At 34.0% G+C, this 15,234-nt stretch overlaps 1 protein-coding gene across 1 annotated transcript in view; it reads right to left on the bottom strand.

Moving 5' to 3' along the window:
* Positions 1 to 15,234, bottom strand: part of CFTR (CF transmembrane conductance regulator) — a 188,051-nt gene that overhangs the window by 85,708 nt on the left and 87,109 nt on the right. Inside the window, exons 12-14 of the mRNA XM_047097293.1 lie at positions 6,304 to 6,398; positions 3,231 to 3,317; positions 1,028 to 1,748 (exon numbers count right to left, since the gene is read on the bottom strand). Of these exons, the coding sequence (XP_046953249.1) occupies positions 1,028 to 1,748; positions 3,231 to 3,317; positions 6,304 to 6,398 (903 nt within the window). The remainder of the gene's footprint in view (positions 1 to 1,027; positions 1,749 to 3,230; positions 3,318 to 6,303; positions 6,399 to 15,234) is intronic.

Below are 15,234 nucleotides of genomic sequence, written 5' to 3'. Positions count from 1 at the left end.
GGAACTATTATCAGTTGCAGAGATCATTCTTTACAACTAAATTTATAGGCTTACGTTTGAGAAATTCATTCAGATTGATATGAAACCATACAGAAAAACTATCCCTTAGAAAACCTTTGTAAAATTACAGAAATACTGAAAGTATGTATTTTAGATATCACCTTTGCTGTTGTCTCATTTTACAGAAGAGGAAAAATTGGTCCAAAGATGTGAACTGACTTGTACCCTAACCAAAATCATACTACTCTTAAATGATCTATGTACTAAATATGGCAATTCATTAAAATGCTGCCTGATTCATCCAAGGCACTTGAGGAATTTTTCTAATAAAACCCAAAACACAATAAACAAAACCCCTCCTCTTGTATATTGCTTCCAATTTGAAGAATAAAAGCATTTTATTCTTTAAAACGTAATATAAAAGGCTTTCTACCTGAAGGTTGGCATAGTATATGTTGAGTTTCATAAACCTTCTTTAAGAGAAATCTGTCCAGAGAACAAACTTTAAAGCAAATTTAAAAGATAAAAGAAAGCCCACTCTAAATTAAGGTAAGACTGACGTATAAGCCAGAATGTGAGTTAGTCCTGTCAAGAGACTAGATGCTTACATACCTTACATAGACTACTTGCATATGAAATACTTCTTGGCCTCTAAATAACTGAAGCTATTATTTGTTTATATATTTATTTATACCCCACTTCTTTCCACAGAGATTTTAAGGTAGTAACAAAGCAGATTCATTATAATTTATAATTTTTCTAATTGATTACTGGCCTAGTAAAGAACCCAATACTAGCCCTTACGTTATTTTTTATAGGAAGAGATACATCCATGGCCAAAGGAAATAGTTCATTCTTGTACATTTTGAAGTTGCTTATATAATTTATGGATTCTGGGCTTTTTGAATCTTAAAATAATCTCCACCTTAAACCCATTATTTGAGTAAGTTTTATATCACACTATATACTGCATTTCATTCAGTTGCACTCTGTTGCAAACAAAAAACCACTGATAATTTATACATACCTTTAAATCTTCTTCATTAATTTCTTCACTTATATCCAAGCCACTATCTAGAGATAATCGCCTTGAATATATATCCATTTCAGTTAAGTTTGTCTGAGGGGCCAGTGACATTTTTCGTGTGGATGCTGTTGTCCTTCGGTGAATGCTTTGACCTTGGTTCACAGAGGTCATCAGGTTCAGAACAGACTGCCTTCTTTGTCTCTGAAATGTGGGGCCAGCATTGACCATGTTGCTTCGAGGCAGGACAGCCTCTCCTTGCTCGCCATCTGGAACTAAGGACAGCCTTCTCTCTAAAGGCTCATCAGGATCTCCTTCGATGCCATTCATTTGTAAGGGAGTCTTTTGAACAATTGAAAATTTCCTTATGGAGTTGATTGGATTAAGAATAGAGTTCTTCCTTTTTTCACCAAGCTCTCCAGTCTGTTTAAAAGATTGCTTTTTTGTTTCATTCCAGGAGACGGCCGCATCTCCTTCCAATGAGAAACGCCGTAAAGTCTCAGTTATGATGGAATTTCTTCTTTCTGCACTAAACTGGTCAAAAGACTCATATCCCATGAGCTTGGAGCTGAAGTCAGGCCGTAGATTTTGTAATTCAGAAAATGTCCCATAAAAATAGCAGCTACCTTCATGTAAAATTAATATTTTGTCAGCTTTCTTTAAATGTTCCATCTTAGAAGTGACCAAAATCCTAGTTTTGTTAGCCATCAATTTACAGACACAGCTTTAAGAATATAAAAAGATAAAAATAAGATATCAATTGTATAAGAATTTTATTACAAGTCTATATATTGCATTGTAACATTTTATTAATGTATTCTTGTGTAAAACATCTATCATACAATGTCATTATTATACTTAAAATACCTCTAAAAGTAAAAATAGCAATTAATTTGGTGCCTCTTTCATTATTACAGCATGAAATATATTACTGAATTATTAGAGTATGCTAAATCATAAAATTGAGTGTTAACAGACCTAGAATGAAATTAAATATCTGATATTAAATAAATGTTGGACTTTGAGCAAATTGGCAACCCTCTGTGTCTTGGTTTGTTCATACAGAAAATGAGAGAATTGTTAGATAACCTTTAAAGATCCCTGGGGAGAGGGGTGTATGCAATTCTGTGTCTTCTAAAATGTCAGAGCTTTCCTGTTCTTTACATTTTCTATTAATTTCCTTTTACATTTTAAGATGGCCACAAATTTATTTCTCAAGAGCTTATATTAAGACTAATCTGATTTATTAAAAAAAAAAGCAACAAACCAGAGAACTGAATAATAAATTTAACCTTCCTCTAATAAAATTTCCCTTTAGCCTAAAAGTAAATCCTGACTAGAACAATCTAAGAGAGGCCACTTTCTTTTAGATATTAATACATTATATATTGTATAAAAAGAGGCATCATTCTAGATTATACTTTAACATACTAATATAGCTAACAAAGTGTATATTAGTAATAAGTTACTTATCACAATTACAGGATTGTAAAAATCTTAAGTATTAAATTTAAATTGTAGGAAAGGTGCTTCTAGGGGTAATACAGCCATTTTGTAGACATAGACTTCTACATCCTCATTGCTTAAAATCTTTATTTCAGAAAAGTATAATAATTCTCTTAATAAACTACTTTATAGCTCATGAAATCATTTTGAAACTGAAATCAAGTTGTAAAACTGTTCCTCTTAGGAACTTTACATACATTGTGCCCTAGTAGGAGCTCCAATAAAATGAAAATCCCTAGTTTTGTGTAACCAAGGAAGAGGTTCTATAGAAAGTATTGAGGTATATAAATAGTCTGAGCATTCACCTACATTAAAACATTCAGCTTGTTTACTTTCTAAGAGACATCCTATCTAAGGAGAAGACAGAATAAAATACTAACACAAAAAAGTAAAAATGTTAAGCACAATAACCATTTAAAATAATATATGCCACAAGGCAATAATAATGTAAAAACTACATAGTGATTGTTTTGACAATAGCAATGGAAGAAATTGGTTTACTATGTGGTCAGAACAGGTTTTAATGGAAGTGATTTTGAGTCTTCACTGTGAAGGGAAAATCAGATTTGGGTGAGTGCTATGTCACATTCTACCACAATGGTGGCCATATTTCTCAAGGGTAAAATGTCATCTATGATATAGCTGTGCTTTCTTCTCTTTTAGCATGGCATGAGCATTATAAATTATTTAAAGAACATACCTTTCAAATATTTCTTTTTCTGTTAAAACATCCAGGTATCCAAAAGGAGAGTCTAACAGGTATAAATCAGCATCTTTGTACACTGCTCTAAAAAGAAAATGGAAATTAAATTATATTTTTAAATATCTCATGCCATTTAGTACAAATAATTTTAAATGAGAATCAAAAGGGTAAGTGTTAAAAGATTTTTATGGGTTTTCACAACATTTCAAGAATGATTAAACTGGTTTTGCTAAATGTAAATGATATAAACTAGCAGAAGTTAACAAACTGAATCACACCAGACCATACAATTTAAAATACTACCTTGAAAAAAGAAAATCTTTAATAATAGTATTTGTTTAGAGTCAAGAACCATGCTATGTGCTGGGAATACAGTGGTAAAAATTACATAGTCCCTGCCCTCAAAGATCTTGCATGTTGGTGGGAAAGCAAAAAAGAAAATGGACTGTTTCAATGCTATAAAATGTCAGAGACAGCAACTAAATAGCAGCATGAGATAAAAAGAAATGTTAAGTGTCTTTCAGTGTTGACTGCTACCAAAAAATTTTGGTATTGTGGCTGTAATATTACTGTTGGATTTTGCTCCATGTAGTTTCAGTCTTTGTACCATATTTATAAGAATTCCGAACAAGAAAGGATAAATAATTCACAACAAAAATGTACACCCATATCCATTTTATTTTTTAAGTTAAAAATATGTAAGTGATGAATCACTAAATTCTATTCCTAAAACCAATATTACACTATATGCTAACATATTTAAATAAATTTTTATTTAAATAAATTGAAATAAAAACTTGAAACAAAAATAAATTAAAAAATAAACTTTTTAAATGTTTATTTATCTTGAGAGAGTGAGAGTGCAAGTGAGCATGAGCAGGGAGGGGCAGAGAGAGAGAGAGAATCCCAAGCAGGCTCCACACTGTTAGCATAGAACCCAATACAGGGCTCAATCCTAAGAACTTTGAGATCATGACCTGAGCCAAAATCAAGAGTCAGATGCTCAACTGACTGAGCCATCCAGGCACCCCATAAATAAAAATTTTATGAGCAAGTAAAATCTTCATTAAATTGATCTTAGAACAGTAATAAGATGAAGATATAGTCTCATGTTAATAGAAATGAGATTAAATCTTCATAACATCTAAGCTTTTCAGGTGTGGTTGTTAGTAGCACTACCCTTACCCCATGCATAGGATTCAGGGTTTATGTATAACTTTTGGTATTTTCTGCAAAAATTGTATTCAATTAAAAACTAGAAATGGCAAAAAGGCAAAGTGAAATCTAAAAGAACTTTTGCAACATAGGGGCACCTGGGTGGCTCAGTTGGTTAAGTCTTTGACTTCAGCTCAAGTCATGATCTCACAATTCATGAGTTCAAGCCCCATGTCAGGCTCTGTGCTGACAGCTGGGAGCCTGGAACCTGCTTTGTGTTCTGTGTCTCTCCCTCTTTCTGCTCCTCTCCTGCCCCTGCTCATATTCTGTCTGTCTCTCTCTCTCTCTTTCTCTCTCAAAAATAAACATTAAAAAAAATTTTTAAAGAACTTTTGCAGTATAAATTATTTTTAAAGATAACATGCAAGAACTAGATAAAAGACCCCTATCAAAATACACCCTCAAGGTCTTTTACTGCCCCCTGCTCTGTCTTGCTTCTCTCTCTCCTTTACATCTATGACCACAGTTTCTCAAGAATTGGAAATAATATATTCACAACCCAAAACTGGACAACACGTAATGTGACACATTCCAATCAGAATAACAATAATTATTTTCAATAGTAGCTCAAATTGTGTGCACCTTATAAATAAAACCAAATTTTAAAGTTTTGTAAATACAGCCTCAAGTCTATGTTAAATGCCTAGACACCACATAGCATATCTTAAGTTTTGAAATGGAATGTTTAAGATAAGTCTTACTTTGACTCAAAGATTAGTCAATTTCTATTTATTTAGAAGCCATTATCTTGTCTGTGAATAATTAATACCTACTGATTTATTACTTCACAAGTAATCCCCAAATCAAGTCATGGTTTAATGCCAAGAGTCCAGAGGACCTGGTTCAAATTGTGACTCTACCATTTCCTGGTATAGTTTTTATAAGTGAAGCTCTAACAGCCTCAATTATCTGATGATCTCTTCTATAAAGTGGGGAGAACAATTTTCTCTTTGCAGGAGGATATGAGGATTAAGTAAAATTACACACGCATACATTAAGCCTAGAATAATACCAGGCAATTGCAGGTGCTCCGTAAGTTAGTTTACTGATCCAGACTTTGAAAGCAGGAGAAACTAAGGGAAAGGAGCCAAAATATCAATCAATGTGATTTGTTGTTGACAACTTTGGCAACACAGTGAGAAGAATTCTATTCAAATAAAACTGGAGGAACATTTGACATCTCATCTCACCAACAACTTTTTAAACTGAAAGTTCTAGTTTAACCACAAAGTTTTCTTCTTGACACAAATTAACTTTATGTACTTCTCTTCGACAGCTCAAAACGCTTAAACCAAGAATGTCTCTACCAAGGGACTTCACTGTCCCCTACAATGTTAGATGTGTTTGTCCTACTTATTTTTCCTTTAAAGATTATAGACTTTAAGCCAAGTGACATCATTTGCCTTGATATTTTTGTTATGAAATTGTTAATTATGTTGAAAATTTGAAAATTAGTTTATTCTAAACCAAGAAGTATAAACAGAAGTTTAAAGCAGGTGAGTACGTTGTGGGGTGGGTGAGTGGGGACCCCCTGATCAACTTAAAAGAAACACTTTTTTTTCCTTGTGTTGTGCAGAATTCCTGAGTTTTCTATTTGTAGTAAAGCATACCATAAGGCAACAAATATACAGACACCAAACTAAGAGCATGCATTTTGAAAAAGCCGTCACCTTTATCAAATATGAATAGTAAATCCTTATCTATAGTTCATAAAGGTGATTCTTAACCTGCTAATTATAAAACCCCAGGCATTTTTCAATTCCAGAAACAAAATATAAAAAAATAGAGCAATATCTATAATTTTTACGGGCATATTTACAACAAAAGCTCACTGAACCAATAATCAGATATTCACCTTGCTAAGGAAATTCTTGCTCGCTGACCTCCACTCAGTGTGATTCCACCCTCTCCAAGAACGATATTATCCTTCTCTGCAAACTTGGAAATGTCCTATTATCCAAAAAATGAAGTTAGAGAGGAATTGTTAGTATATTTATGAATTTGAAAGGTATACTTTCCTTCAAATGTAATCATATATTAGACTGTTGCTTTAACCACAGCCAAAATTTAAAACATTTCATTCTCAATTATTTCAAATCCACTTCAATTGGTCAAAACATGGTTGAAATTTTAGAAGTAATTTTTTCTTTAACCTCTAGAATTTCATTCATGATCATGAAATAAGAATTGGAAAATATCAAAAGGTAAACCATATGTATATTTATGGGCGTGTAAACACGGGTGTATATAATCCATAGATTTGTTACACAAACTCAAGTACTACCAACATGCTAAAATGCATTACTTTCTAATTTCAACTCATTCTTCTAAAAGAAAATCTCCAGACACGAATAAACCTAACAAGAAAAACTAAAAGAACACTACTCCCATCCCCTGCAGTACCTAAGCATATTCAGTGGATGACCAAGAATAAAAGGCAATTCCTTTCCATACTTTTCTCATCCACCCACCACCACAGGCTTCTTCCCCATCCATCCCCAGCAACTCAGCCCCATGTGCTTTGCCATCTACTTTGTCTCTCCTGTCATCACCACCTTTCCACATGGGGCATAACATTCTTACTCCCAGTTAATAACTTCTCCAAGGCAACAAACATGCTAGACATTGTAAAAGGAGATTAGAATTTATAACAAATAGTCCTTGGAGAATAATCCCGGAGAATGCTAAATAACATCCCAATGACTTAATTAATCCTTTTAAGACAGGTTACAAAACAGTACCCAATTAAATGGCAAATTAATTGTACAGAGAACAGAAGTATCCATACAATATAGAAAATTCTACAAGGCTTTTTGGAAGTGATTAAGTTGGCCTGAGACATGAAGAATGAGTTAGGTAACACTCTCCCTTTAGTTCAAAAAAAGTTACTCTCCCTGTGCTCTTCTCACCCCCAAATACCTGCTCTTTTCTTTTGTTACCACTTTCTTCTTTCTCCCTCCACTAAAAAAAGCATTTCTATACTATGCCTCCTTTTCTTTAACAATCAAGAAGAATCCACCACCTCTCCTTGACCTACCACCACCATTATCAATATTTAAATTGTCAAAATGGTTACTTCTGTTATCCATTTGTTTCTGTTGTCTACCTTATGAAAGTTTATAGAACTTCATACACAAACTCTAAACTTACAAAGCAGGTAAATTAACAAATATTCATTTATATTAAAAATGATTTTGCAGCTCCTGTAGGCTAGAACCATTACCCCCAAAGAACTGTTAATGTTAGTACTCCTGACCTAGGGGAACCAAAGGTCTGAGATAAAAAGTGCTGACATTTTGGAGGAGATTCAGTAGGACTCAGTGGAATTGACTATGCTGGCATTGGAGAAATATCACACACAGAGAGGTCACTGACAGCCAGTAGCCCTACAGATGAGAAGGACCTTCATAGTTATGAGATATATCAAAGAAAGTGCTTCATTTCTTTCTACTGAACTAAATGATTTTTTCAACTCATGAGCCAAGCCATATATCTAGGATTCTATCCAAAACCAAGGACTCTAGCTAAATCCCACACTCTAGAGCCTGAAATCTTCAGCCTCACTGAAGAAGCACTTCCAAGAACTTCTCGGTTTTTATGCCTTTACTCAGCTGTGCTATGAAGCACATCCTCTGTACTTGATTTAGAGCAATTAGCAAGAAAACTGACATGTGTATTTCTTTTCTCCTGTACCATATTTGCTTCCCTCCAATCCCATTCTCTTTTAAAAAATAAATCCTTTGGAGTAAGAAAAATCAAGAATAGTTTGCCTTATGTGAATATATTGAGTGCAGGCTTTTTATAAAGGAAGGAGATTTATAAAGGAAGCTATTAATAAGCCAGTAGATGCTGAAACTATTGGAGTTTTCAGTTCCCCAAATTTGAATTCAACACCATACTAGTTAAATCAGTTAAAAGCTTTTAAAAGCGTTTAAATTTAGAAATATCAGTAGTTATGTTGATGGTATGATTATGTCACAGTTTCACTTAGGGGATAGAATATGAATGTAGAGGATACAAAATCTTAGCCTAGTACGAGCATCAATAAAGATTTATGGAATGAAGGAAGAGAGAAAGAGGGAATGGAGAAAGGGCAGATAACCAAACATCAAGCAACAAAGAAATGGGTACATATAAGAAAAGGAAATGAAGAAATGTGTACAAAGTAGAGAAAGAAAATGGGAAAGGAATAGTATCAGAAGAAGTAGATACCTGTAGAAAAAGGCAAGAAGATATTGGCAGACTAAAAGAGACCAGAAAAGTGGAGGGGAAAACAAGAAACAATAGAAGATCATGAATTATCATTTCCACTTTCCCTCTGAATTTAAATGTCCAAAGAGCACAATGCAATTTTATTTCATTAATTTTCTTTTCTTAAGACAATAAAGAACAGACTATTTCAGCCAAACTTCTCTCATTTGTCTCTGTATGTTACAGATATTAATTTTTTTCTGCTATTTCTGTTTTCACTATGTTTACACTATGTCATTTGCAAAATTTTCATTTTCATGAAGTTAATTTATCTATCTAGAATTCCTATATTGGTTAAAAATTACTACTTCACTTTTATTTTATTTGTTTATTTTTAATTTTTTTAATGTTTATTTATTTTTGAGAGAGAGAGACAGAGTGCGAGTGGGGGAGGGGCAGAGAAAGAGGGAGACACAGAATCTGAAGCAGGCTCCAGGCTCTGAGCTGTCAGCACAGAGCCCGACAGGGGGCTTGAACTGACAAACCGTCAGATCATGACCTGAGCTGAAGTCAGACACTCAACTGATTGAGCCACCCAAGCACCCCAGTACTAACCTAAGTTATTCATATAATATTCTAAATTTTCTCTTAAAATGTTTATTACTCTTACAAAATTCAAAAAAATATATTCAAGGGACAATTTTTGTTTGTACAATGGTATGAGATATGAATCTAACTTTTTTTCCTTTTAGTTGAATAACAGTCATGATTTAGTAAATAAATAATTTTCCTCTGAATTCATCTATCATCTACTATATATCAAATTCTCATATTTTCTAAGATCTATTTCTGGGCTTTCTGGTTCCTCTGATCCATTTTCTATTCCTATACTAGTATTTTTGGTTTTGGTCATTTAATAAAGTATGATTTAATATCTGACAAACAATTATTATTCATAAATGTTTTGACTTTTTGTTTATAGTCTTCTATATAATAACAGTATCAATAACACCAATAATAATAATAATAGCTAAAGAATACTGAGTGCCTACTATATGTCAGATACCATTTTAAGCACTTTACATGTATTAGCTTTTAAAATATTCATCACAGCCCTATCCTCATTTTAAATATGAAGAAATTGAAAGTTCAAAAAGATAAACCAAGGCAGATAATGTTTTAGACCTTTCAATAAGAGCTTACGATGTTCTTCATCTATGTCCTATAAGTTTCCCATTAGATTTATCCCTAATACTTTTAAATTGGGATATAATTGAATATAGTTACAAATATATTTTTCTTGTGAGAAGAACTTACGAGATTTGCTCTCTTAGTAATTTTCAAGTGTACGTTACAGTATTGTTAGCTATGGTCACCTTGCTCTACACTACATCCCCAGGATTTACTTATCTTAAAACTGTAAGTTTGTACCTTCTGACCCCCTTCATCCATTTCACCCTCTCACTCTCTCTTGCCTCTGTTTCTGGAAACCACCCCTCTGTTTGCTATATCTATGAGTTCAGGTTTTTAATATTCCACCACTAAGTGAGATCATACAGTATTTGTCTTTCTCTGTCTGGTGGATTTCACTTGGCATACTACCTTCTAGTTCCATTCATGTTGTCGCAAATGGAAGATTTCATTCTTTTTTTATGGTTAGGGTTATAATATCCCATTGCATATATGTGTAGGTGGGTAGATATAGACAGACAGACAAAATACTTTCTTTATGCATTCATCTGTTTATGGGCACTTATGTTGTTTCCATGTGTTGGCTATTCTAAACAATGCTGGAGTGGTCGTGGGGGTACAGATATTTTTCAAGACAGAGATTTCACTCCTTTTAGTCAAATACCCAGAAGTGCAATTGCTAGGTCATATGGTAGTTCCATTCTTAATTTTTTTGAGGACCCTCCACACTGTTTTCCATAGTGGCTGCACCAGTTTACATTCCTGCCATTATCTTTCAGTATTTCATTATCTTTCAGTATTTATTATTTTCTACTATTGTGAATTGAATAGCTTTCTATTTTTACTCCTTGATAACTATTGCTTGTGTGAAGAAAAGCTAGTTATTTTTGTATGCTTATCTATTGTCCAGACATCTTATTATATTCCCTTATTAATTCTAACAGACTTCTGTTTTCTGTTTGTTTGCTCTTTGCTAGAACTTCTTGGGTTTTTTTGGATAAACAGCCTTTTCATGAACACAATATTATCCCTATTTTAAGACAAACAGCATTAACTTTTCAGCATTAAAAATAAGGTTTACTTTGGGATGTTGGGTTAAAATAAAGTTACTGTATTTATGAAGTTCCTTCTACTTCTATTTTTACTTTAAATTTGTATTACAAATTACTGCTGATTTTTATGTACACTTTTAGCATCTACTGACCTTGCTATATGGTTTTCTTCCTTGTCCATATAACAAATTATGCTGTATTTACAGATTTCTTTACACTGAAGCACTTTTGCATTCCTATCATAAACCTTTCTTTGTCATATTTTATCATTTCTTATATCATGCTGGAATCTATTTATTAATATTTCATCTGATAACATTTTACTTAAATATCTATATCATAAGTATGATTAACTGTAGTTTTATTTTTTTATATTATTTTTCAGATTTTGGTCCTAGACTATTCTGGCTTTAGAAAATGAATTGGAAAAAAGGGAACCCTCGTGCATGGTTGGTGGGAATACAAAAAGTAAAATAAGACACTAAGACAAGTACTCATGATCTCATTTATATATGGAATAAAAAAAATGAATGAACAAAACAGAAACAGACTCAGATACAGAGAAAAAACTGGTGGTTGCTGGAAGAGAGAGGGATGGGGGATGGGCAAAATAGGTGAAGGAGATTGAAAGGTAGAAACTTTAAGACACAGGGATACAATGTACAGCATAGGGAATAAAGTTAGTAATGCATAACAACTTTGTATGATGACAGATGGTAGCTACATTTATCATGGTGATCACTTCATAATACATATAAATGTTGAATCATTATGTTTTATACCTGAAAGTAATATAATATTGTATGTCAACTACACTTCAATTTAAAAAAAAAGAGAATTAGTTGAAGAGCTTTCTATCTTTTTCTATGGTTTGGTATAGTTTAAATAATATAGGAATTATATATTACTTAAGGGTGAGATACAGTTCAATTATAAAATCATCTAATGATAATGCCTTTTGAAGTAGTAGACACAAAGCCAGCTTTATAGTGGCAATATGTCTATTCAAGTCTTTTTTTAATGTTTATTTTTGAGAGAGAGGGAGAGTGAGAGAGAGACAGAGCACAAGTTGGGGAGGGGCAGAGAGAGAGAGGGAGACCCAGAATCCGAAACAGGCTCCAGGCTCTGAGCTGTCAGCACAAAGCCGGATATGGGACTCGAACTCGGGAATGGTGAGGTCATGATCTGAGCCAACACTTAACCAACTGAGCCACCCAGGCACGCCTTCAAGTCTTTTTGTGCTTTGAAAGAAATTTTGATCATTTATATCTTGCTAGTAAATCACCCAGTTTCTCTAGGTTAAGAAAGGTTTTCTTAGGTTTTTAATTTTGGATAGCAGTGGTAATAACCTCTGGTAGATGTACCATACTTAAAAAAGAAGACAATGGTATTTTACATACCACTAAAATGCTGTCAAGGGATGCATTGCTAAAAGATAAAATCTTTTCTAACACAACGTATTCAATTAATTATCAGTTTTGATCTTAATTTTGAAGATCTCTCCTCTTAAACTAAGACAGATTAAATATGTAATGATTTTATTAGGGGAAATACTGGTGTAAAAGGAGATAGGAAAGAAAGCGGGGAGGCTGGGAGATATGTGAGACCTTAGTCCAAGTCCAACCCCTGAGTGAAGGAGAGAAGGCCAGAAGGTTGTGTGGAAAGACCCTAGACCACCATCTGAATCTAACCAACTTTTGAAAAGCCATCTGGGAATCTCTGAACCAAAACCAGTTACTAAGTAAGTCCCACGTCCTCTAAACACAAATCTGCTTCTGTATCCTGCCACACTCAATCATTCATGGGAAGCTGCCTGTGCAACTTGAAGTCTCAAGACAAACTCAGTGAGTGGAGGATTTCAATGTATGGCAACTGGGGCCATTTCTCAGATCCGCTTCCTGCAACAGTGATCCATAAGGCATATCTCATAACCACCGCAATACCTTACCCCCCCAAATTGGCAAAGGATATGAAATCAGAACGACAAACAAACATGAAAATATCTCACCAGCCATCATGGAACTACAAATTAGAAAAGAGAGAGACAGAGACAGAGAGGGAGAGAGAGATAGGACTTTTTACAAACTAGAATGCCAAAAATTAAAGTCTCTGTCAATAACAAGAGATTTCAAGATGTGAGTCAATGGGAACACTCATAAATGACTGGTGATGGTATAAACTGATACAACTACTTTAAAGTACAATTTGGCAGTGTCCAGTAAAATTGGAAATGTGCACATATACCCTAAAACACCACAATTCAGTTGCTAGATATCCACACCAGAGAAACTCTTGCAGATGTGCAAAGAGAAATGTTGAAAGATTTTCATCGCAATATTAAGTAAAATCTTGAAACAATCTAAATGTTCATCGGTATCAGAATGAGTAAATAAAATGTGATATAGGATTATAATATAACAGTTAAAAAGAATGAAACAAATTTCTACATGTAAGTAGCGTGTCTAGACCTCAAAGAGGTAATAGGAGCAAAGAAAGCAAGTTGAAGAATGATGTATATAAAGTATACCATTTACATAAATTCTAAAACTACACAAACAAAACTGTTAAGTATTGTTTGTTGATAAGTACATGTATAAATGGATGTATATTCATTTAAATAAATCGGAAAAGTACATACCACATTCATCACAGTAACCACTTGAAAGTTGGGGTTTTGTAGAAGAATAATGGTGGAAAGATTTGGTAAAAAGTTATACTTAGGGGCGACTGGGTAGTTCATTCGGTTGAGGGTCTGACTTAAGCTCAGGTCATGATCTCCCAGTTCATGAGTTTGAGCCCCATATTGGGTTCTGTGCTGACAGCTCAGAGCCTGGAGCCTGCTTCAGATTCTGTGTCTCCCTCTTTCTCTGCACCTCCCTCACTCGAGCTCTGTGTCTCTCCCTCCCTCCCTCTCTCTCTCTTTCAAAAACAAATAAACACTAAAAAAAATTTTTTTTTAAAGTTCTATTTAGAGGGCAGCTGGGTGGCTCAGTTGGTTTGGCTCTTCATTTTAGCTCAGGTAATGATCCCAGGTTTGTGCGATCAAGCCCTCTGCCAGGCTCCTTATTAAGCATGGAGTCTGCTTGGGATTCTCTTCATCTCTCTCTCTCTCTCTCTCTCTGCCACCCTTCTCTCTCTCTCTAAAATAACAATAAAATAAAGTTCCACTTAGAATTTCTCCAGGCCCCTAATAATGCAATTAGAAAACAGGAATATTATCATATAATGTTTCCTATCCAGAATGGACCCTAGTGGTACAGACTACCTTTTAAAAAGCATGAAAAAGAAAAGAAAAGAAAAGAAATGAGAGGAAAAGAAAAGAAAAGATTTCCACACCTGAAAAGAGTTGAGGTTCTGAGCTAGTATATTTAGACTCCTTTTCTGGAATGAAGCCATTTGTGAAGAAAAATGTGTGTACATGTGGATAATTTCATAAGTTTCTTAGAGAGTGTAATTAATAGGAAATTGCTAAGTTTCAAATGAAACAAAATAGTGGGAATAGATTGAATAGAATCGTGAATAAGCTCATTATTTTAAGATCAAATATATTAGTAATACCAACATCCTGTTCCTAACGTGAGTACTTGCTCTGATTGCCTAGTTTATTGATCATTTGTAGATTTCTTTATTAGTGTTTGGCTTTTTCTATTTGATTAAATATAAAACACTTTGTTTTGTATACATAGTTAAACTTTATCTTTACTGATTACTAAGGGCACTCAAATCTGGTAATATATTTGCCTTAAGGGTGTTGGTTTTCAGCCTTCACAGCACATTTTCTTTCATGTGAAAATTATAATCCAAAAAAAAAGTTATGCCACTTGGTACTATCATGAGTTTAACAAGCAGTGTTGCTTAGAGAAGACCTGTGCACAGAGACAAATGCTATTTTCTCTTTATTTGCACATAGCTTGAGTTCCTTTGGAGCTATCCACAAAAATTGTTACAGGAAATCATTCAGTGACATTAAGATGCTGGGCATGATTTGACTTCTTAAATAAAAATTGATGACTAAGATTTTTTTAAATATTTATTTATTTTTGGGAGAGAGAGAGAGAGTGTGTGTGTGTGTGTGTGTGTGAGAGAGAGAGAGAGAGAGAGAGAGAGAGAGAGAGAGAGAGAGAGAGAATGAGCAGGGGAGGGGAAGAGAGAGAGGGAGACACAGAATCCAAACCAGGCTCCAGGCTCCGACCTGTCAGCACAGAGCCCGATGAGGAGCACAAACTCATGAACTGCGAGATCATGACCTGAGCTGACAGCAGAGTTTATCTACAGATAAAATAAAATATGTGGACCATTGGTTCTCAAAGTGAAGTATGTAGACCGATTATTTCAGAATCACGTGGGGAGCT

This window comes from Lynx rufus, unplaced genomic scaffold, assembly GCF_022079265.1.
Source record: "Lynx rufus isolate CCGP_SWC_20201006 ecotype Redwood Valley unplaced genomic scaffold, mLynRuf1.p SCAF_4, whole genome shotgun sequence".
Classification (NCBI taxonomy): domain Eukaryota; kingdom Metazoa; phylum Chordata; class Mammalia; order Carnivora; family Felidae; genus Lynx; species Lynx rufus.
The sequence above is the reverse complement of the archived record's forward strand: the minus strand, read 5'-3'. Positions and strand labels throughout refer to the sequence as shown.